Raw genomic sequence first — 25,692 nt, 5'->3', positions numbered from 1 at the left:
CCATCCTGCTAAAACATGAAAAGGTCAACCAGGAAATTAAGGAAGAATTAAAAAGATTCATGGAAACTAATGATAATGAAGATACAAGTGTTCAAAATCTTTGGGATGCAGCAAAAGCAGTCCTGAGGGGGAAATACATCGCAATACAAGCATCCATTCAAAAACTGGAAAGAACTCAAATTCAAAAGTTCACCTTACACATAAAGGAACTAGAGAAAAAGCAACAAATGGACCCCACCCCCAGCAGAAGAACACAGTTTATTAAAATTCGAGCAGAACTAAATGAAATCGAGACCAAAAGAACTGTGGAACAGATCAACAGAACCAGGAGTTGGTTCTTTGAAAGAATTAATAAGATAGATAAACCATTAGCCAGCCTTATTAAAAAGAAGAGAGAGAAGACTCAAATTAATAAAATCATGAATGAGAAAGGAGAGATCACTACCAACACCAGGGAAATACAAACGATTTTAAAAACATATTATGAACAGCTGTACGCCAATAAATTAGGAAATCTAGAAGAAATGGACCCATTCCTGGAAAGCCACAAACTACCAAAACTGGAGCAGGAAGAAATAGAAAACCTGAACAGGCCAATAACCAGGGAGGAAATTGAAGCAGTCATCAAAAACCTCCCAAGACACAAGAGTCCAGGGCCAGATGGCTTCCCAGGAGAATTCTATCAAACGTTTAAAGAAGAAATCATACCTATTCTACTAAAGCTGTTTGGAAAGATAGAAAGAGGTGGAGTACTTCCAAATTCGTTCTATGAGGCCAGCATCACCTTAATTCCAAAACCAGACAAAGACCCCACCAAAAAGGAGAATTACAGACCAATATCCCTGATGAACATGGATGCAAAAATTCTCAACAAGATACTAGCCAATAGGATCCAACAACACATTAAGAAAATTATTCACCATGACCAAGTAGGATTTATCCCTGGGACACAAGGCTGGTTCAACACTCGTAAAACCATCAATGTGATTCATCATATCAGCAAGAGAAAAACCAAGAACCATATGATACTCTCATTAGATGCAGAGAAAGCATTTGACAAAATACAGCATCCATTCCTGATCAAAACCCTTCAGAGTGTTGGGATAGAGGGAACTTTCCTCGACATCTTAAAAGCCATCTACGAAAAGCCCACAGCAAATATCATTCTCAATGGGGAAGCACTGGGAGCCTTTCCCCTAAGATCAGGAACAAGACAGGGATGTCCACTCTCACCACTGCTGTTCAACATAGTTCTGGAAGTCCTAGCCTCAGCAATCAGACAACAAAAAGACATTAAAGGCATTCAAATTGGCAAAGAAGAAGTCAAACTCTCCCTCTTCGCCGATGACATGATACTCTACATAGAAAACCCAAAAGCGGGGGGAGGGGCAAGATGGCGGCGGAGTAGGGTCTCCAAGTCACCTGTCCTCAACAAATTACCTAGAAAACCATCCAATCATCCTGAAAATCTACGAATTCGGCCTGAGATTTAAAGAGAGACCAGCTGGAACGCTACAGTGAGAAGAGTTCGCGCTTCTATCAAGGTAGGAAGACGGGAAAAAGAAATAAAGACACAAAAGGCCTCCAAGGGGGAGGGGCCCCGTGAGGAGCCGGGCTGAGGCCGGGGCGAGTGTCCCCAGGACAGGAGAGCCCCGTCCCGGAGGAGCAGGAGCTGCACCGACCTTCCCCGCGGAAAGGCCTCCCGGGGAATTGGAGCAGGATCCCCAGAAAGGCGGGGACGCCCTCGGGCTCCCTGGGAAAGTAACAGAGGAACTGCGCCCCGGAGAGTGCGCCGAGCTCCCTAAGGGCTGCAGCGCTCGGCGGGACCCGGAGCAGCTCGGAGGGGCTCGGGCGGCGGCTCCGCGGAGGGGGCTGCGGGGCTCCGGGAACAGCTCAGCGGCGGCGGCTCGGGCAGAGGAAGAAGCTCCGCGGAGGGGGCGGCGCGGCTCCGGGAACAGCTCGGAGGGGCTCGGGCGGCGGCTCCGCGGAGGGGGCTGCGGGGCTCCGGGAACAGCTCGGCGGCGGCTCGGGCGGAGGAAGAAGCTCCGCGGAGGGGACGGCGCGGCTCCGGGAACAGCTCGGAGGGGCTCGGGCGGCGGCGCGAATCCAACAGCGCAGGCCCCGTATCACAGGGCGCCGGGACACAGCCCAGGATCCGGCCTCCCCCGGGACAGGCAGAGGCCGAGAGGGCCCAGGACAGCAAGGACGCTCCTGCCTGGAACTGAGCAGATCAGCGGCCCCGCCCGGGAGCCCCCAGGCCCTGCAGACGGAGAGCCCCGGAGGTACTGCGGGAGCTGACTCCAGGGTCCCAGAGCTGCCCCCGCCACTGTGGCTTCCTCCCGGGGCCTCACGGGGTGAACAACCCCCACTGAGGCCTGCACCAGGCAGGGGCAGAGCAGCTCCCCCAAGTACTAACACCTGACAATCAGCACAGCAGGCCCCTCCCCCAGAAGACCAGCGACACGGACCAGTTCCAGGGGAAGTCAAGGGACTTAAAGTATACAGAATCGGAAGATACTCCCCCGTGTTGTTTTTGTTTGTTTGTTTGTTTGTTTTTGTTTTGTTTTGTGCTTTCTTTTTCCTCTCTCTTTCTTCTTGATTTCTGATTGCTTCCCCCACCCCCCCTTTTTTTTCTTTTTTCTCCTTTCTTTTTCTTTCTTTTTCTTCTCTTTTTCCCCTTTTTTTTCTTCTTTCTCTTTTTTCTTTTTCTCTTTTCTTTCCTTCTCTCTCTTTTTCTCCTTTTCCCAATAAAACTTGTTTTTGGCCACTCTGCACTGAGCAAAATGACTAGAAGGAAAACCTCACCTCAAAAAAAAGAATCAGAAACAGCCCACTCTCCCACAGAGTTACAAAATATGGATTACAATTCAATGTCAGAAAGACAATTCAGAAGCACTATTTTACAGCTACTGTTGGCTCTAGAAAAAACCATAAAGGACTCAAGAGACTTCATGACTGCAGAATTTAGATCCAATCAGGCAGAAATTAAAAATCAATTAAATGAGATGCAATCCAAGCTAGAAGTCCTAACGACGAGGGTTAACGAGGTGGAAGAACGAGTGAGTGACATAGAAGACAAGTTGATGGCAAAGAGGGAAACTGAGGAAAAAAGAGACAAGCAATTAAAAGATCATGAGGATAGATTAAGGGAAATAAATGACAGCCTGAGGAAGAAAAACCTACGTTTAATTGGGGTTCCTGAGGGCGCCGAAAGGGCCAGAGGGCCAGAATATGTATTTGAACAAATCCTAGCTGAAAACTTTCCCAACCTGGGAAGGGAAACAGGCATTCAGATCCAGGAAATAGAGAGATCCCCCCCTAAAATCAACAAAAACCGTTCAACACCTCGACATTTAATAGTGAAGCTTGCAAATTCCAAAGATAAGGAGAAGATCCTTAAAGCAGCAAGAGAAAAAAAGTCCCTGACTTTTATGGGGAGGAGTATTAGGGTAACAGCAGACCTCTCCACAGAGACCTGGCAGGCCAGAAAGGGCTGGCAGGATATATTCAGGGTCCTAAATGAGAAGAACATGCAACCAAGAATACTTTACCCAGCAAGGCTTTCATTCAAAATGGAAGGAGAGATAAAGAGCTTCCAAGACAGGCAGGAACTGAAAGAGTATGTAACCTCCAAACCAGCTCTGCAAGAAATTTTAAGGGGGACTCTTAAAATTCCCCTTTAAGAAGAAGTTCAGCAAATGACATATCAGATAAAGGGCTAGTTTCCAAAATCTATAAAGAACTTATTAAACTCAACACCAAAGAAACAAACAATCCAATCATGAAATGGGCAAAAGACATGAAGAGAAATCTCACAGAGGAAGACATGGACATGGCCAACATGCACATGAGAAAATGCTCTGCATCACTTGCCATCAGGGAAATACAAATCAAAACCACAATGAGATACCACCTCACACCAGTGAGAATGGGGAAAATTAACAAGGCAGGAAACAACAAATGTTGGAGAGGATGCGGAGAAAAGGGAACCCTCTTACACTGTTGGTGGGAATGTGAACTGGTGCAGCCACTCTGGAAAACTGTGTGGAGGTTCCTCAAAGAGTTAAAAATAGACCTGCCCTACGACCCAGCAATTGCACTGTTGGGGATTTACCCCAAAGATTCAGATGCAATGAAACGTCGGGACACCTGCACCCCGATGTTTCTATCAGCAATGGCCACAATAGCCAAACTGTGGAAGGAGCCTCGGTGTCCATCGAAAGATGAATGGATAAAGAAGATGTGGTTTATGTATACAATGGAATATTACTCAGCAATTAGAAACGACAAATACCCACCATTTGCTTCAACGTGGATGGAACTGGAGGGTATTATGCTGAGTGAAATAAGTCAATCGGAGAAGGACAAACAGTGTATGTTCTCATTCATTTGGGGAATATGAATAATAGTGAAAGGGAATATAAAGGAAGGGAAAAGAAATGTTGGGAAATATCAGGAAGGGAGACAGAACATAAAGACTCCTAACTCGGGGAAACGAACTAGGGGTGGTGGAAGGGGAGGAGGGCGGGTGTTGGAGGGGAATGGGTGACGGGCACTGAGGTGGACACTTGACGGGATGAGCACTGGGTGTTTTTCTGTATGTTGGTAAATTAAACACCAATAAAAGTTAATAAAAAAAAAAAAAAAAAAAGAAGAAGTTCAGTGGAACAATCCACCAAAACAAGGACTGAATAGATATGATGACACTAAACTCATATCTATCAATAGTAACTCTGAACGTGAATGGGCTTAATGACCCCATCAAAAGGCGCAGGGTTTCAGACTGGATAAAAAAGCAGGACCCATCTATTTGCTGTCTACAAGAGACTCATTTTAGACAGAAGGACACCTACAACCTGAAAATAAAAGGTTGGAGAACCATTTACCACTCAAATGGTCCTCAAAAGAAAGCAGGGGTTGCCATCCTTATATCAGATAAGTTAAAATTTACCCCAAAGACTATAGTGAGAGATGAAGAGGGACACTATCTCATACTCAAAGGATCTATCCAACAAGAGGACTTAACAATCCTCAATATATATGCCCCGAATGTGGGAGCTGCCAAATATTTAAACCAATTAATAACCAAACTCAAGAAATACCTTGATAATAATACACTTATACTTGGTGACTTCAATCTAGCTCTTTCTACCCTGGATAGGTCTTCTAAGCACAACATCTCCAAAGAAACGAGAGCTTTAAATGATACACTGGACCAGATGGATTTCACAGATATCTACAGAACTTTACATCCAAACTCAACTAAATACACATTCTTCTCAAGTGCACATGGAACTTTCTCCAGAATCGACCACATACTGGGTCACAAATCGGGTCTGAACCGATACCAAAAGATTGGGATTGTCCCCTGCATATTCTCAGACCATAATGCCTTGAAATTAGAACTAAATCACAACAAGAAGTTTGGAAGGACTTCAAACACGTGGAGGTTAAGGACCATCCTGCTAAAAGATGAAAGGGTCAACCAGGAAATTAAGGAAGAATTAAACAGATTCATGGAAACTAATGAGAATGAAGACACAACCGTTCAAAATCTTTGCGATGCAGCAAAAGCAGTCCTAAGGGGGAAATATATCACAATACAAGCATCCATTCAAAAACTGGAAAGAACTCAAATACAGAAGCTAACCTTACACCTAAAGGAGCTAGAGAACTTATTAAACTCAACACCAAAAGAAACAAACAATCCAATCATGAAATGGGCAAAAGACATGAAGAGAAATCTCACAGAGGAAGACATGGACATGGCCAACAAGCACATGAGAAAATGCTCTGCATCACTTGCCATCAGGGAAATACAAATCAAAACCACAATGAGATACCACCTCACACCAGTGAGAATGGGGAAAATTAACAAGACAGGAAACAACAAATGTTGGAGAGGATGCGGAGAAAAGGGAACCCTCTTACACTGTTGGTGGGAATGTGAACTGGTGCAGCCACTCTGGAAAACTGTGTGGAGGTTCCTCAAAGAGTTAAAAATAGACCTGCCCTACGACCCAGCAATTGCACTGTTGGGGATTTACCCCAAAGATTCAGATGCAATGAAACGTCGGGACACCTGCACCCCGATGTTTCTAGCAGCAATGGCCACAATAGCCAAACTGTGGAAGGAGCCTCGGTGTCCATCGAAAGATGAATGGATAAAGAAGACGTGGTTTATGTATACAATGGAATATTACTCAGCAATTAGAAACGACAAATACCCACCATTTGCTTCAACGTGGATGGAACTGGAGGGTATTATGCTGAGTGAAATAAGTCAATCGGAGAAGGACAAACAGTGTATGTTCTCATTCATTTGGGGAATATGAATAATAGTGAAAGGGAATATAAAGGAAGGGAAAAGAAATATTGGGAAATATCAGGAAGGGAGACAGAACATAAAGACTCCTAACTAGGGGAAACGAACTAGGGGTGGTGGAAGGGGAGGAGGGCGGGTGTTGGAGGGGAATGGGTGACGGGCACTGAGGTGGACACTTGATGGGATGAGCACTGGGTGTTTTTCTGTATGTTGGTAAATTGAACACCAATAAAAATTAATTAAAAAAAAAAACAAACCCAAAAGCCTCCACCCCAAGATTGCTAGAACTCATACAGCAATTTGGTAGTGTGGCAGGATACAAAATCAATGCCCAGAAATCAATGGCATTTCTATACACTAACAATGAGACTGAAGAAAGAGAAATTAAGGAGTCAATCCCATTGACAATTGCACGCAAAAGCATAAGATACCTAGGAATAAACCTAACCAAAGAGGTAAAAGATCTATACCCTAAAAACTATAGAACACTTCTGAAAGAAATTGAGGAAGACACAAAGAGATGGAAAAATATTCCATGCTCATGGAGTTGAAGAATTAATATTGTAAAAATGTCAATGTTACCCAGGGCAATTTACACATTTAATGCAATCCCTATCAAAATACCATGGACTTTCTTCAGAGAGTTAGAACAAATTATTTTAAGATTTGTGTGGAATCAGAAAAGACCCCGAATAGCCAGGGGAATTTTAAAAAAGAAAACCATAGCTGGGGGCATCACAATGCCAGATTTCAGGTTGTACTACAAAGCTGTGGTCATCAAGACAGTGTGGTACTGGTACAAAAACAGACACATAGATCAATGGAACAGAATAGAGAACCCAGAAGGGGACCCTGAAATGTATGGTCATCTAATATTCGATAAAGGAGGAAAGACTATCCATTGGAAGAAAGAGAGTCTCTTCAATAAATGGTGTTGGGAAAATTGGACATCCACATGCAGAAGAATGAAACTGGACCACTCTCTTTCACCATACACAAAGATAAACTCAAAATGGATGAGAGATCTAAATGTGAGACAAGAGTCCATCAAAATCATAGAATAGAACACAGGCAACACCCTTTTTGAACTTGGCCACAGCAACTTCTTGCAATATACATCCACAAAGGCAAAAGAAACAAAAGCAAAAATGAACTATTGGGACTTCATCAAGATAAGAAGCTTTTGCACAGCAAAGGATACAGTCAACAAAACTAAAAGACAATCTACAGAATGCGAGAAGATATTTGCAAATGACATATCAGATAAAGGGGTAGTTTCCAAAATCTATAAAGAACTTATTAAACTCAACAGCAAAGAAACAAACAATCCAATCATGAAATGGGCAAAAGACATGAAGAGAAATCTCACAGAGGAAGACATGGACATGGCCAACATGCACATGAGAAAATGCTTCTCATCACTTGCCATCAGGGAAATACAAATCAAAACCACAATGAGATACCACCTCACACCAGTGAGAATGGGGAAAATTAACAAGGCAGGAAACAATAAATGTTGGAGAGGATGCGGAGAAAAGGGAACCCTCTTACACTGTTCGTGGGAATATGAACTGGTGCAACCACTCTGGAAAACTGTGTGGAGGTTCCTCAAAGAGTTAAAAATAGATCTGCCCTACGACCCAGCAATTGCACTGTTGGGGATTTACCCCAAAGATTCAGATGCAATGAAACGTCGGGACACCTGCACCCCACTGTTTCTAGCAGCAATGTCCACAATAGCCAAACTGTGGAAGGAGCCTCGGTGTCCATTGACAGATGAATGGATAAAGAAGATGTGGTTTATGTATACAATGGAATATTACTCAGCAATTAGAAACGACAAATACCCACCATTTGCTTCAACGTGGATGGAACTGGAGGGTATTATGCTGAGTGAAATAAGTCAATTGGAGAAGGACAAACAGTGTATGTTCTCATTCATTTGGGGAATATAAATAATAGTGAAAGGGAATATAAAGGAAGGGAAAAGAAATGTTGGGAAATATCAGGAAGGGAGACAGAACATAAAGACTCCTAACTCTGGGAAACGAACTAGGGGTGGTGGAAGGGGAGGAGGGCGGGTGTTGGAGGGGAATGGGTGATGGGCACTGAGGCGGACCCTTGACGGGATGAGCACTGGGTGTTTTTCTGTATGTTGGTAAACTGAAAACCAATAAAAATTAATTTAAAAAAATAAAAATAAAAATAAAAAAAAAACTGACCACAGCATTTAGAATGTAAACTCCATGAGATCACGAACAATGTCCATATTCTTTGCGGCTGTTATCTCCTCCCCCTGCAACACAGCCTAGCCCAATGCCTAACTCGAGTTCACTAAATATTTCGTAAATAGATAAATACTAATAACCACAGTAGAAAATGTGTCAACCTTATTCCAAGCACTGAGCACACAAGAAGGAAATGCAATGCTTTACCTGAAAACAACCCAATTCGGCCTGAGATCCTCTCAGATCACACTAGCTAAACTGAATTGGGCTCATCAGAAAGGATGAATACTGAGCATTTACATCAATGTGGATGGAACTGGAGGGTATTATGCTGGGTGAAATAAGTCAGTTAGAGAAAGACAATTATCATATGGTCTCACTTATGTGTGGAATATAAGAAATAGTGAAAGGGGCCATGGAGGAAGGGGGCAGGAAATGAGTGGGGAAAAATTAGAGAGGAAGCAAACCAGGAGAGACTCGTGACTGGAAAACAAAGGGTTGCAGAAGGGGAGGTGTGGGGGGACAGGGGGACTGGGTGACAGGCACCAAGCAAGGCACTTGATGGGATGAGCGCTGGGTATTATATGCAACTGATGAATTACTGAGCTTTACATCTGAAACTCATGATGTACTTACTATATGTTGGCTAATTGAATTTAAATTAAAAAATAAATGTTAAAAAAAGGTTTCCTTCACAAATCTAAAAAATAAATAAGCAAATTGAATTGGGCTTGACCAGTCCTTAACAGGAAGCCCCTGCGGAAAGTATACACAGTCCAACTTAGTATTTCACATGTGAGGATAATACAGAAAAGGCAAAATAAATAACCTCCCATGAAAACTACAAGAAGGATATTAGTTTTTCTGTATTAAATGTATACCACAAGGGTAACTTCTAGGTCTCCTTGTATCTTTGATTTTCTTTTAACGTACTTCACTTCACTGCCCTAAGATGAGGTCTTTAAGGGTTGCCAAGATCCACTTGAGAGGTAGAAGTACCTCAGAATTATAGAGAATGAATTCATGGGCAATGCTTTGAGGTTAAATGGATTGAGGCACAGCCTTAATGAAAGAGCAGAAACAATACTTCAGAAGTCTACCAGGATGACGATTACTTGGCACAATCTCTCTCATGCCCAGAATTCTCTAAAACAAAAAAGTCAGTTGGCCTACTATGAGTATATCACTAGGAACAATAAAACAAAAAAGGAAAGACTCCACCTACCAAACGATCCGCAGAAAACATGAAGTCCCCTCTACTGGCTGTCCTAGAAAGAAAATAGTATAAATTTTAGTCCAGATTAGAGCTTTAAGGTAAAATATTACTTAATACATATAGTAACAATGCTATTAAGAGCTATTACAGGGACATCTGGGTGGCTCCGTGGTTGAGCATCTGCCTTTGGCTCAGGGCATGATCCCAGGATTCTGGGTTCGAGTCTCACATCAGGCTCCCCTTGAGGAGCCTGCTTCTCCCTCTATCTATGTCTCTGCCTCTTTCTCTGTATCTCTCATGAATAAATAAATAAAATCCTTTTAAAAAAGAGCTATTACATACTAAAAGCCTAAAAGCTTATATGTATAAACTATAACTGAGGCAAGATATTTTTCACTAGGATATAGGAACTTGAATGACTTGATAAATATTATTGAAAATGCTTACTCGATATTAACATTAGAGACAGGAATTGAAATGATTATCCCACTGAGCTGCCCAAGTATATATTATTCCACAACGAGATGAATGAAGCTTCCCCTGCAAGATGGCAGCAAGTCAACACCTCAAGAGAAAAACTTTCACAGTATGAAAACCGGGTTCTTCCCATTCTCTCCATCCATTCACCTTGAACTAAAACCCACATTACCAAGGTAAGTAACCTATCTACTTTGTCTCTAATCCTTTTTGGAATGAGAATGATACAATACAAACAAATAAATCTTCCACTTTTGCCACTCTTTGCAAGAATACATAACCTGATTTCCAAGACCTCTTTCTCAAATTATTTGTTCCTTTTGCCTGTTTTTTCCAATCAGATGCTTTATTCCTTAGACCATTTTGCCATTTTCCTATACATTTCCTCTGGTCAACACTTTCATATCCTGAGGCGCCCAAGTAATAAATATCCAAGGTTGCACCTACTCACCTAACCAACCAAAAGGGAATGTTAAAAGGCTTACATTTTTTCTGTGTGTAAAAATCTAGTATTGTTCTACCCTCTTCTCCCACAGAAGTTAAATGATTTGACTGACAGACTGATTTACAGTTTATGTGCTTAAAAAATCCCTATCTGCCTATCCATAGCATACCTAAAATATTCCCCCAACACAGCATAGAAATGGCATATGCAAGCATATATTATCTCGGTATACCATTAACCACTACTCCTTTTTTTCCCCAAGCTGTATTTACTTTTTCTGACAGGAAAAAGCAATGAAATATCCTTGACACAAATGATATTTGGTTTCTTAGAGTAACCACAATTCTATCATGTATAGATATTAAATCTCCAAGATATGAACCATGATTGAGCAATAGCAAAAATACAGGTCTGTATTCTTTATATATAAATATTCCCTGAACTCAGAAAACTACCCACACATACCTACCCACACACGCACACACTCACACACACACACACACACACACACACACACACATTTTTTAAAAAGGCTGTACTTAAAGAACAAACTAATGGTTGCCAGGGGGAGGGGGATAGGGGTATGGGCAAATTGTGTAAAAGCGAGTAGAAGATACAAGCTTCCACTTATGGAATGAACAATTCATGGGAACAAAAGGCACAGCATAAGGTATATAGTATATGATATTGTAATAGCACTGTATGGTGACAGATAGCAGCTACACTTGTGGTGAGCATAGCATAACATATAAACTTGTGGAATCACCTTGTTGTACACCTTTTACTAATATAACATTGTGTGTCAACTATACTCACATCAAATAAATTAAATAAATTAACTAATAAAGCAGACTCTTACCATGGTTTTCAAATAAAACTACACTTTTACGCTAGCACCTTTCATTTCTGGATTTAATCTTCACAAAGTACTTGTCAGGAAATAAAAGTTAGTGAACTACAAAAAATACTGAAGCCTACTTTCTGTTTGCCAGACCCATATAAACAAACAATGTAGCCAGCCAGAACAGTTTTTCAATAAGGAGGAAAAATCTGTATTTGCCTTATAAGAAATACTCAGTAAAATATCTTGGGAACACATCTGAAATATTTGTTTTTAATTTCTGAACAGGTACACATACATTTATTACACAGAAAAATCATATTAGGCTAAATGATCAGAGCTGTCCAAATCTATTATTTGGCTTTGAAATCAGGCATTTTAACACCTTTCATGTTCTCCCCCAAGATATCAGCCTCAACTGCTAACTTTTCCATAATAATCACCTTCTCTACATTCCAAAAAAATACACACTAGAGCTGTCATCTCTTGATAGCTATTTGACTTCCAATTAAAGCATTTACTGCTCCAAGTCATCCCACTACAAACAGTAATTACCAACCCATCTCTTGCTGTTCAAGACCCATACTGTATACTTTTAATCAATTTAGAAATTAAACTACAGCTAGAATACAATAAGTTGATTGCATTGAAAAAAAATCCACAGTGGTCTTCAATACTCACATCTAAACCCTTAACACTGTTATCACTAGAGTTTCACAAACAGTTATATACTTGTCAGATCAACAAGTTGCACATATTCTCTGAACCCCTACTTTATGCTCAATACTGCACCAAAGTGTTTGTTAATAAAGGAATTTCAACGTAAGCTCAGGTCTTATTCACTCCATACACTTTGTTTCAAATTGTAACTCTTTTCACTTGTCTCAAATCATTTTTTAAAATATTTTACTTATTCATGAGAGACACACAGAGAGAGGCAGAGACATAGGCAGAGGGAGAAGCAGGCTTCCTGTGGGGAACCTGATGCAGGACTCAATCCCAGGACCCTGGGATCATGCCCTGAGCCAAAGGCAGATGCTCAACCACTGAGCCACCCAGGTACCCTTCAAAATCATTTTTTTAAATTCTCATACTAAAAACAAAGTTCTGAAAGTCATTTTAATCATCTTCTATCTAATAACAGTAAAAAAATCTAATGCAAAATTATCACAAAACAACAAAAACTGACACACATTTCTGGAATATTCTAAACTATAGCCAAATGATCAAATGTCAAAGATTTAAACAGTGGTATTCAGACACTTTTGATTCAGAACACAGAAATCTAATTAGTGTTAAGCTGAGCATTTTTAAATTGTACAACCTTCAAATAGGATTAACAGTGCAGACCTAATCATATCAGCAAATATACTTTTCTTGACACTTCCCCCAACAAATGTGTCACACATCTGTAGAAACAAAATGAAAGCCAAAGGCAGCCATTCTAAAAAGTTATCTTTACAATGAAACAACAAAAGAATGAGAATCATACAGGAAGTCAAATCCTTGTTTTAATGTGGACTTGGTATATTTGATTCTTCCCTACTTAAGCCTGTCTATAAAGCACTTTAAAAATTCCACAGAGGCTTCAGCAATTGTGGAAAACATTCATGTCTCACAGAAAATGCAGACCAAGATGAAACTTCTTGAATCTCACTGAACTCTAATTATCATGCATGAGATATAGAACTATGACAGAGGAATGTTTTTATAATATTAAAAAATTAAAACTTCAAGTAGAGATCCTCTCCCCTATTCCTTCTAGTCCTTACTGCTACTACTACTAGAGGGAATGTATAGAGTGTTGGAAGATGTTCTCCCCTGGGACAATTACAACTTCAATTTCTATAACAGAAATTGCCATTTGATCACTGTCTGCTACTTCTCTCCATTCAAAATGAACTTGACAGCTCTCCCCCTTTTATTTACAAAGACCATTTTAACAACAACACACATACATTAAGTATACAAAAATTTATTTATAAAGCTTTTCTAAAAAGGTCTGAAAGTTACAGCAGGTACCTCACATATTACTCCCTTCTTTCTCACAGGTCACTATTTAGTAAAAGTTTCCTTGGTGCCAAGTATTATGCACTTGTGCATTACCTGATCTACTCCTCATAGAACCTTAAGAGGTAGATTCCATTACTACCACTTTAGTGATGAAAACAGTGAGGTTTACAAGAGGTGAAGGACTTCAAGGTACTTCCCAGCCTGAAGCTCTTTGATTCCAAGGCCCTGAGGAAAGCCATTATTTATTTTGCTCTAATAAGACAATGTTTTCTAATGGTGACCACTTTTAAATGTATTTTAAAGATATTTCTCTCCCTGCAAACGAGACTGGCATGGACACTCAATGCAAACAATGAAATAGACTCCGGTAGGCAAATAAAACATTATTAAAATGCGCCTTTGGAAGAGAGAAAAGCTGCCATTATAACATGGCTTGTAAAAAAGTTAACACATACAAGAAGAATACACCCTTTCCAAAAATTATTAAATCAAAACTTCTGACCCATAACTTAAAACAATTTAATTTAAATCAAGTCCCAGGAGACGCCTGGATGGCTCAGTAGTTGAGCGTCTGCCTTCGCCTCAGGTCTGCCTTCAGCTCAGGTCCTGAACCTGGGGTCCTGGGATTGAGTCCCACACTGGGCTCCCCACAGGGAGCCTGCTTCTCCTTCCTCTGCCTATGTCTCTGCCTCTCTCTGTGTGTCTCTCATGAATAAATAAAATCTTTTTAAAAATCCATTATATACATAAATCAATCAAATCCCAGTAGCATTGATTTAGGTGTCATTTTTTTAAAAAGGCCTGAGGAGAGAATTAAGATGGAACAGTAGGGGAATCCTAGGCTTGCCTCCTCTCTAAATTATACCCAGATAAATATCAAAACATTCCAAACATCTGATCAATTTGAGTGGTCAGAGAACAAATTGGAAAACTAGAGAAAAAAGAAGCCACAACGTGGAAGGTAGGAGGTGTGGAGACGTGATATACGGGGGAGGGGAGAAAAGAATCTTGGGTTCTGTGGAGGGGAGGAAGCCTTAATCTCAGAGACAGGAAAGAGAGAGACAGACAGACAGAGAGAGATAGAGAGAGAAGGCAGCATGCAGAGAACTGCACCAGAGAGAGATTTGTCCAAGACCATTCACTGGGAAAACTACAGTGGCTGATTACTGCAAGTTTTCACAAGCAATGGAGCTGAAAGTACGAAGTATTAGACATACCTGCAACTGCTGGGTGAAGACCCCCACCAGACCCTGCACCTTGCAGGGGCATATCTAACAGGGCAAATCCACCTAAAAATCAATGCATCAAGCCATACCCCAGAAGACTAGCACAAATTCCTCACAGGCACCAAGTCAACTGATCATAGAGTGCTGCAAAACTTCAGCTATAGTGGAAATAGGATCTAACTCTTTTTTTTTTTTTACCTCTTCTTAATATAGCCATTACTCACAGCAGCAGGAATATAATAGGCTTTCCTTACAATCACACACAAAAAAAACAGTGACCTAGACAAAATGACAAAGTGTAGGCATTCACCATAAAAGAAAGAATCAAAAGAAGTCAGAGCCATGAAAAGAAGAAGTCAAACTCTCCCTCTTCGCCGATGACATGATACTCTACATAGAAAACCCAAAGACTCCATCCCAAGATTGCTAGAACTCATACAGCAATTCGGCAGTGGGGCAGGATACAAAATCAATGCTCAGAAGTCAGTGGCATTTCTGTACACTAACAATGAGACTGAAGAAAGAGAAATTAAGGAGTCAATCCCATTTGCAATTGCACCCAAAAGCATAAGTTACCTAGGAATAAACCTAACCAAAGAGGTAAAGGATCTATACCCTAAAAACTATAGAACACTTCTGAAAGAAATTGAGGAAGACACAAAGAGATGGAAAAATATTCCATGCTCATGGAGTGGAAGAATTAATATTGTGAAAATGTCAATGTTACCCAGGGAAGTTTACACGTTTAATGCGAACCCTATCAAAATACCATGGACTTTCTTCAGAGAGTTAGAACAAATTATTTTAAGATTTGTGTGGAATCAGAAAAGACCCCGAATAGCCAGGGGAATTTTAAAAAAGAAAACCATAGCTGGGGGCATCACAATGCCAGATTTCAGGTTGTACTACAAAGCTGTGGTCATCAAGACAGCGAGGTACTGGCACAAAAACAGACACATACATCAATGGAACAGAATAGAGAATCCAGAAGGGGACCCTCAACCTTATGGTCAACTAATATTCGACAAAGGAGGAAAGACTATCCACTGGAAGAAAGACAGTCTCTTCAATAAATGGTGTTGGGAAAATTGGACATCCACATGCAGAAGAATGAAACTAGACCATTCTCTTGCACCATACAGAAAGATAAACTCAAAATGGATGAGAGATCTAAACGTGAGACAAGATTCCATCAAAATCCTAGAGGAGAACACAGGCAACACCCTTTTTGAACTTGGCCACAGCAACTTCTTGCAAGACACATGCATGAAGGCAAAAGAAACAAAAGCAAACATGAACTATTGGGACTTCATCAAGATAAGAAGCTTTTGCACAGCAAAGGATACAGTCAACAAAACTAAGACAACGTACAGAATGGGAGATGATATATGCAAATGACCTATCAGATAAAGGGCTAGTTTCCAAAATCTATAAAGAACTTATCAAACTCAACACCAAAGAAACAAACAATCCAATCATGAAATGGGCAAAAGACATGAACAGAAATCTCACAGAGGAAGACATAGATGTGACCAACATGCACATGAGAAAATGCTTGGCATCACTTGCCATCAGGGAAATACAAATCAAAACCACAATGAGATACCACCTCATTGTGAGAATGGGGAAAATCAATAAGGCAGGAAACAACAAATGTTGGAGAGGATGCAGAGAAAAGGGAACCCTCTTACACTGTTGGTGGGAATGTGAACTGGTACAGCCACTCTGGAAAACTGTGTGGAGGTTCCTCAGAGTTAAAAATAGACCTGCCCTACGACCCAGCAATTGCACTGTTGGGGATTTACCCCAAAGATACAGATGCAGTGAAATGCCGGGATACCTGCACCCCAATGTTTCTAGCAGCAATGTCCACAATAGCCAAACTGTGGAAGGAGCCTCGGTGTCCATCGAAAGATGAATGGATAAAGAAGATGTGGTTTATGTATACAATGGAATATTACTCAGCCATTAGAAACGACAAATACCCACCATTTGCTTCAACGTGGATGGAACTGGAGGGTATTATACTGAGTGAAATGAGTCAATCGGAGAAGGACAAACATTATATGTTCTCATTCATTTGGGGAATATAAATAATAGTGAAAGGGAATATAAGGGAAGGGAGAAGTAATGTGTGGGAAATATCAGGAAGGGAGACAGAACATAAAGACTCCTAACTCTGGGAAACGAACTAGGGGTGGTGGAAGGGGAGGAGGGTGGGGGGTGGCAGTGAATGGGTGACGGGCCCTGAGGGGGGCACTTGACAGGATGAGCACTGGGTGTTATTCTGTATATTGGTAAATTGAACACCAATAAAAAATAAATTTATTAAAAAAATATGCCTACTTAAAAAAAAAAAGATCACTGTAACCGAATAGAAAACCCAGAAATTGACTTTCAACTATGGCCAACTCATCTTCAACAAAGCAGGAACGAATATCCAATTGAAAAAAGACAGTCTCTTCAGTAAATAGTGTTGGGAAAATTGGACAGCCACATGCAGAAGAATGAAACTGTACCGACCATTCTCTTACACCATATACAAAAATAAACTCAAAATGTTTGAAAAATCTAAATGTGAAACAAGAGTCCATCAAAATCCTACAGGAGAACACAGGCAGCAACGTCTTTGACCTTGGCTTCAGCAACTTCTTGCAAGATGCATCTATGAAGGCAAGGGAAACAAAAGCAAAAATGAATTATTGGGACTTCATCAAGATAAAAAGCTTATGCACAGCAAAAGAAACAATCAACAAAACAAAAGCAGCCTATGGGATGGGAGAAGATAAGTGCAAATGACATACCAGATAAAGGGTTAGTATGCAAAATATATAAAGAACTTATCAAACTCAACACCCAAGAAACAAACAATCCAGTTAAGAAATGGGTAGAAGACATGAATAGACATTTTTCCAAAGAAGACATCCAGATGGCCAACAGACACATGAAAAGATGTTCCACATCACTCATCATCAGGGAAATACAAATCAAAACCTTGATGAAATACCACCTCACACCTGTCAGAATGGATGAAATTAACAACACAGGATGACAGATTTTGTGAGTATGTCAAAAAAGGAGAACTCTCTTACACTGTTGGGAATGTAAACTGGTGCACCTACTCTGGAAAACAGTATGGAGGTTCCTCAAAAAGTTAAAAATAGAGCTACCCTATGACTCAGCAACAATCATACTCCTAGGTATTTACCCAAAGTATACAAAAGTACAGATTTGAAGGGGTACGTGCACCTGTATGTTTATAGCAGCACTATCAACAATAGCCAAACTATGGAAAGAGCCCAGATGTCCATCGACTGATGAATGGATAAAGAAGATGTGGTGTATATATATAGATATATAGATATATATATAGATATTCACACACACACACAACGGAATATTTCTCAGCCATAAGAAGAATGAAATCTTGCCATTTGTAATGATGTGGATGGAGCTAGAAAGTATTATGCTAAGCAAAATAAGTCAGTTGGAGAAAGACAAATACCATATGATTTCACTCATATGTGGAATTTAAGAAGCAAAACAGATGAACATATGGCAAGGGGGAAAAAAAACAAAAAAGAGAGAGTGAAACCATAAGTGATTCTTAAAGACAGAGAACAAACTGAGGTTTAATGGAGGGATGTGGGTAGGGGATCGGCTAAATGGGTGATGGGTATTAAGGAGGGCACTTGTTATGATGAGCACTGGTTTTATATGCAAGTGATAAATCACTAAGTTCTACCCCTGAAACCAGTATTACACTATATGTTAATTAACTAGAATTTAAATAAAAATTTTAATAATACATTAAAAAAATTAAAAACTAAGGCTATTTTCAACATTCGGGTGGGAGAAGTTAGGGTTAGCACAGGGTTGCCAGATTTAGCATAAAAAAAAACTATGGGGGATCTCTGGGTGCTCAATGGTTTGGTGCCTGCCTTTGGCCCAGGGCGTAATCCTGGAGTCCCAGGATCAAGTCCTACATCAGACTCCCTGCATGGAGCCTGCTTCTCCCCTCTACCTGTGTCTCTGCCCCTCTCTCTCTCTCTCTCTCTCTGTGTGTCTCTCATGAATAAATAAATAAAATCTTAAAAAAATACAGGATACCTAGTTAAATTTATATTTTAGAAGTATAACCCATTCAATGTTTAGGGTATATGGAAAAAAAGTTCATTGTTTATCTGAATTCAAATTTAATTGAGTGTCCTGTATTTTACCTGGTAACCTAAGTGAAGAAAAAAGAACTAAATAGACTCAAATTCAGCTCTATTGTGTTTGTTTCTTTTTTATTTTTTAAGTAACAAATTGAAGGGAAGTGGAACATAAAAGCTTTTCCAGCAGGTTTAATGCTTAGTCAAAGCTCTGAAAACATAAACGCTACTCCAGAGGCATTTCGTTATTATGTGATCACTAGAATAAAGAATAACTCCAAGGTTTCTCATAGTATGCAGATGTTTTATAAATGATTTTCTGCCTCCTTTCACCCTCAGAAAAACAACTCCCAACGAAGTACTTGGAGCAAAACTAATCTGATGTGAAAACCTGAAAATACATATATATATTGATTTTACTACCTGCCAGATACATCAGCAAGGCCACACCTCTATAGCACCTTCTTAAAAAGCTATTAAAATAGTGTCAATATTTACTTGCACCTCAAAGCAGAGTTTAACATAAGTATTCAAAATTAGGTAGGAGAATAAAAGAAACTATCATTTTTCCCTTAGAACCCAGGCTGCAGTCACTTAGAAGGTGATTTTTTTAATACTGATTGAGTATTAGTTCCCTTATGCATCAGGTACTGTGCCAGGCCAGACCTTCTTTATGCTTCCCTGGAGTACATACTAGTTGGTAAGACATTTCTAGGATATGCCCAGTAAATATGATGACAACGGTATGCATAAAGAGGTGACTCTTCCTTCCTGGCCTAAAAGCCAGTTCCAAAATTCATGTGTAAAACCAAAATCATGTCCATGTTTTAAACAAATTGCAGGTCATGGCTTTTTCTGTGGTGATCATTTTGGTTTTGTACAAGTAGGGAAAATATTAGATTCCTCCAATCTCAGGGTAATGCCAAGCTAGGCTGTCTAGGCTGATTTTGTTGGAATCCCTAGCTCAGCCTATATCCCAAATCCGAAGCCAGGCAAATTACCTTGCAAGAGAGAATGGCCATTCTCCCAGGGACAGTGGTCCAGCCTGAGCACAGCATAATCACCTGTGGTATTTGTAAAGCTACAGGTGCTCAGGTTCCACACAAGACTACCCAAAGGTTACCAAAAATTTTATTTGGGAAAAAAAGAAAAGACTCCCCAGGCAATTCAGATGCACAGCCTCGGTTAAGAACAGCACATTAGGGGCACCTGGGCGGCTCCGTGGTTGAGCATCTGCCTTTGGCTCTGGTCATGATCCCAGGCTCCTGGGATCAAGTCCTGTATCAGGCTCCCCACGGGGAGTCTGCTTCTCCTTCTGCCTGTGTCTCTGCCTCTCTCTGTGTGTCTCTCATGAATAAATAAATACAATCTTTTTTTAAAAAAAGGAATATCAAAATTACCTAGTCAGAAGCCTCAAATCACATTAGGCTGCAATCATTTTAGGGCTAAAGAGAATGTTCATCACTCCAGAGGTTGTATCCCCTCCAGGCGACTAAAAAATAAATAAATAAATAAATAAATAAATAAATAAATAAATAAATAAAGTCACAAGGCTGATTTGGCTCCTTCTTTAGTGTTATTTCATGGACTAAAATACTCTGAGAATATTCAATTTTCATCCAAGTTGTCTGCTGAGGCCATGGCAAAGCCCTTCCAAGGACAAGGATAAGGAAACACTCAAGAGCTTATGAAACAGCTTTCCTTTAACATTTTGGGAGACAACAGAAAAAAAAATGGGGAAGGGAGATCTTTTAAATACACTGCATTGCCTTAAAGATGAGGTCACGAACTATGTTCAAAAGAAAAGTAAACTATACTCAGATTTTGCTAGGTTTATTATATAAAGGAGACAGTAAGAGAAAGATTTGTTTTTGTTTTTTTTTAGAAGGATGTTTTTCCTGTTACAAAAACTGAAAATGAAGGTGTAATTTCTCTTTCCAGGTTCACCAGTTACCCATGTGTGACTTAGTAAATAATCTGCTCTTTCAATGTTTAGATTACTGCATTCTGAAGAGAGAGAAAACCATTTACTTGAAATTCAATAATAAAACCAACGTATTATATTGCAAATACTGCACATTTTTTTAAAAAGGCATTTTAGATCAGGACAACGTTCTCAATCTTGCCTGCTTTATATATTTACAACATGCAGTCCCGCGGCTCCATGTTCTACACTTCTACACTGGCAAAGTCAATTCAGAAAGCAATTCCTTCAATAGCTATATACTAAGGACCAGGATCAATAAAGGAATAACAAGTACTCCAATTGTTTCTATTATCAGACAGCTCCACAGTGCACATATATGATGTCACATCAAAACAGAGAAGAGCCTAAGCTCTGAGGAAGACAGGATATGATAACTGATGACAACTTCCATAACTTAATCTACCTAAATATAGCTCCTCTTACCAAAGACCTCCTATACCAGCCCCCTGGAATAGATGAAACAGGTCTCCTTTGTGTGAGGAGACTCCAATTTTTGAAGATAAAGGAACAGAGGCCTGTTTTGTTAAATCTGTTTAACAAAACAAAACTAAAACACTGTCTCCAGCCTAAATAACTAAGCATCAAATAGTTATCAAGAATTTTAAGGAGTCCCTCTATACTATCACAGCAGGATAAAAATTATCTAGGATCAGGATGCCTGAGTGGCTCAGCAGTTGAGCGCCTGCCTTTGGCTCAGGGTGTGATCCCAGGTCCATGATTCCGGGTCCCAGGATTGAGTCGCACATCAGGCTCCCTGTGAGGAGCCTGCTTTTCCCTCTGCCTATGTCTCTGCCTCTCTCTCTGTCTCTCATGAATAAATAAAATCTTTTTAAAAATTATCTAGGATCTCTCAATGTTGCTTTTTAAAAAAAGAATGTGAGTTTTATGTATAAATTCTGTTCACTGTCTCCTGAAAGTTTAAGAAACTAGCCCTTATGAATGCAATTAGAACGATGAACAAATCGAAACATGAAGGCTTGCAAAGCTCTTCACAGTTTATAACAAATGTAAGACAGAATCTTGTTTTAGCATCTCAAGAGTTCCATGAGATATTACCACATCCTCATTTGACAAACGATAAAGTTGAAGCACAGTGATGCTAAAGATTTTGCCTAAGATCACTCTGGATCCTGCTGTCTCTTTCCAAACTCACAAAAGAAAATAAAAGATTCCACTTACACTCAAGTTTACTATACAACCCAGGATTTTCTGAACAATGCAGTAAAATCAAGTATTGATACCGTCTTATAGGAGTGCTGAACTTCACGCCCTCTCCATATCCTACAGCAATGGCTTACCTTTACATTGTCACGAAGACCCCTTTGTTTTTTTTTTTTAATTTTTTTAAGATTTTATTTGTTTATTCATGAGACAGAGAGAGAGAGAGAGAGAGGCAGAGACAGAAGCAGGCTCCCTGCAAGGAGCCTGATGTGGAACTCGATGCTGGATCCCAGGATCACGCCCTGGGCCAAAGGTAGACGCTCAACCACTGAGCCACCCAGGTGTCCCACGAAGACACCTTTGTGATATGTAATGAAAGCTAAGGAATCCTCACTCCATAAAAAAGGCACATATGCAAATGTTCATAGTAGCATTATTCTTAATAGCCAAAGAGTGGAAACCATGCAAATATCCATCATCTGAAGATGGACAAACACAATGTGGTATATCGATACAGTGGACTATCACTCAGCTAAAAAAGGAATGGGGTACTGATATAATGTGGATGAAACTTGACAACATTACACTAAATGAAAGAAACTAGTCACACAAAAGACCATATGTTATATGACTCCATTTATGTGAAATGTCCAGAATAGGCAACTTAACAGAGATAGAAAGTATATTAGTTGTCCAGATTACTGGTTTGATGGGTTGAGGGGAAATGGGGAGTGACTGTTCCTGTGTACAGGCTTTCTTGCTGAGGTAATGAAAATGTTCTAAAATTGATTGTGGTAATGGCTGCACAGCCATGAACATACTTAACCAGTCAATTAAAAAAAAAAAAACCAGTCAATTGTGCACCTTAAATGGTGTATTTTATGATATGTGAATTATATCTCAATAAAGATGCTATTCAAAAACAACCATTAAAAATGCATATAATGAATAGTATTTCCCAGATAATTTCTGACCGTTCGTTCACCAAGGCCCTGAAACCCAGTGGTGTCCAAGGCTCAAGGTCAGTAACTCCTGATCTATAGAAACAAGAAACGTCATCCTATTTTCTTTGTTCTATAAATGAGTTATATTTCAGCTTCCCCTACCACAACTATCAAACCTATGCCTCCTACTTTTTAAGATCACTACTTCCATGTATTAGATCACATGACCACAGTACTTTTCAATATTGATTCATTAAAATCTAGTAGGTGAGACAAGACTGATACACCAATAACAATATACAAAACAGCGGGTGAGTTGTGCATTTAAAAAGCCAGGGAAGATCAGCAAGGAAGAATGATTAAAGGAAAAACTCTCGACAGAGGTGGACATTTAATGCTGGGTTTGATCCTGAAAAGTAGGTAGGATATGAAAATGCAGAGAAGGAGTAAAGGGAGGAGTAAAGAGAATTTCAGAGGAGGGACGCCTGGGTGGCTCATCGGTTGATCATCTGCCTTCCGCACAGGTGTGATCCTGGAGTCCCAGGATCGGGTCCCACATGGGGCTCCCTGCATGGAGCCTGCCTCTCTCTCTGTGTCTCTCATGAATAAATCAATAAAATATTTTTTAAAAAAGAATTTCAGAGGAAAAAAGAATCAGGGATGTTTCATAATAGTTCCCAGGAACCATGAAGAGGGGCCTTAATGTCAAGGTCAGGATCCTGGACTTTATTTGACAGGCACTAAGAAGCCAAGGAAGGCTGCTGAGTAGGAGAGTTACCTAAGCAAAGTTGTATATTGAGATTGTTCAGTAATGTGTGGGAATATGTGGAAGGCAGAAAAACTGAAGGCAAGGAAACCAATTGGGAGCCTATTAACAATAGTATGAAGAAAAGTTACTACAGTCTGATTTAAAGAATGGCATCTTGACCCACCAGCCATTTTAAAAGATTAAGGAATCCACTGAAAAACGAGTGCTTTGACATGCAGTAGCTACTCATTTAAGGTGCTGCCAATACAGAAACCAGCTATATTTCATGATGGTACATATTTCCCTTGAAAAACCCCATCTACAACATGAGTCTTGAGATCTCCTCAAGATAGCATGTTAACATTACGTTTTTGGCTATCTTGGTTTGTGGAATTAGGAGGGGGCGCCAAAGATTTCTTTAGGTTACCTTTGCTCCATTAACTCTACAGAAAACATCTGAAGTTCTGTAATTTTACAAAAATCAGTCCTGATCAGAGTTGAACAAATTTCCACGTGACAAATAAAACCCAAATTCCAAGACAAAGACGTTAGACAAAATGACATATTTGCAATAGCAAACAGTAAACGGTCAGAGAATTTGAGCACAACAGAATTCCCTTGAAATTGCTTTATTTCAATTTGTGAGCCTGAGGTGCTTTGGGCTAGAACAGAACCTTGGGTAGCACCCATTTCTGGCTTATATAGACCAGCACTAGACAACGTAGACGCGTTTACAGCCAGGAACGGCTGAGGATTAGAATTCGCTCAGAAGAGACAAAGACGGAGCCAGGGGGTTGCTTAAAAGTATTCTTCCTTATACACAGCGTGGTTTAACTCAGGGACTCGGAAAGACTGGGTTGAAGGGCTGAGTCACGTGACACCCTGCCCCGCCCTATCTCCACATACTAGTTTCCCCGCGCCAAAACCACACCCCTTAGCTCTTTTACTTCCAATCGCTGTCCCCTCTTCCCCCGCCTTGAGAGACCCTCCACATCCCTTTCCCCTTCTGATCTCCGCTCACTTGTCACGGATGATAGTCTGCAGCTCCCGGATCTGATCATTCATAGGCAGCAATTTAAGCTGCGCCCCGATCTGCTGGAAGACTTCGTGGTCCCCTAGGAGGAATTTGCCGGTCGGTGCGTCACAGTTGCCACTGCCACCGTTGCTCTCTGAGTTGAGGCTGGCCACGCTGCACACCTGAGGAGGATCCAGCTCAGCGGGTACGCTAGAATGAGCGTGCCCTGGGAGGAGAGTTGGCTTGGCCTTGGAGGCGCTGTTTCCCCCGGCTGGGTCTGAGATCAGGTCGCCAGGTCGCAGCGGCTCCATGATTGGGTTAGAGACAGAGTTTACTTTCTGGTTGTGACAGGACATGGAGTCCAAATACCGTAAGTCCATGGCTATACACCAGGCCCCGGGCTGTCCCTGCAAGTACCGACCCCTAAGGATAAAGGAGAGCGGGGAGAAGTGGCCTTCCTTCTCACTTGCCTTCCTGTTCGCCCCGGACGTTTCCAAACTCTTAACCTAGGTGGGCCCTCTCACCCCTAGGCTTCCGTAAATTTCCTTAGGCGCGCTACGTCCCTGCCCCGCCCACACCGGACGTAGGGCCTGCCTAGACACTATTGGCTTCTCTGTCTGTCACTCTCCAGAGAACTGCTGGTAACCCTTTGAGTCCCCTGGCTGCGTGGGTTCCTGAACGTTGCTAGCCAGGCAGATGGGATGGAGCCAGGGATGGTTGGTTGCAGGGTCTCCCGGGAGCCCTTAGGGGTTCTGTATGCAAAACTTTGGGTAAGTGGTAGAGCCAGGAAAATCTAGGGGTGGAGACTGATAAAAATGATTACATATATAAGGCCCATTGGTTTTAGACTTTGTGTCTTGGCAGAGAGATTATATACTTCAATAACTCCATCTTCAGTTAGCTTGTCCGGGT

General features: G+C 40.7%; 1 protein-coding gene across 4 annotated transcripts in view; it reads right to left on the bottom strand.

Annotated features, from left to right (window-relative positions):
- The window catches only part of UPRT (uracil phosphoribosyltransferase homolog), a 39,863-nt gene extending 14,509 nt beyond the window's left edge, over positions 1-25,354 (bottom strand). The window contains exons 1-3 of one of the 4 annotated variants that reach the window (XM_041742196.1): positions 24,787-25,354; positions 17,377-17,436; positions 9,779-9,821 (exon numbers count right to left, since the gene is read on the bottom strand). In XM_041742196.1, coding sequence (XP_041598130.1) covers positions 9,779-9,821; positions 17,377-17,436; positions 24,787-25,160 — 477 coding nt within the window. In that variant the 5' untranslated portion in view covers positions 25,161-25,354. The remainder of the gene's footprint in view (positions 1-9,778; positions 9,822-17,376; positions 17,437-24,786) is intronic. The other 3 variants (XM_041742194.1, XM_041742197.1, XM_041742195.1) reach the window with 3 other exon arrangements.
- Positions 25,355-25,692: the final 338 nt, after the last annotated feature.

This window comes from Vulpes lagopus, chromosome X (assembly GCF_018345385.1).
Source record: "Vulpes lagopus strain Blue_001 chromosome X, ASM1834538v1, whole genome shotgun sequence".
NCBI lineage: Eukaryota > Metazoa > Chordata > Mammalia > Carnivora > Canidae > Vulpes > Vulpes lagopus.
The sequence above is the reverse complement of the archived record's forward strand: the minus strand, read 5'-3'. Positions and strand labels throughout refer to the sequence as shown.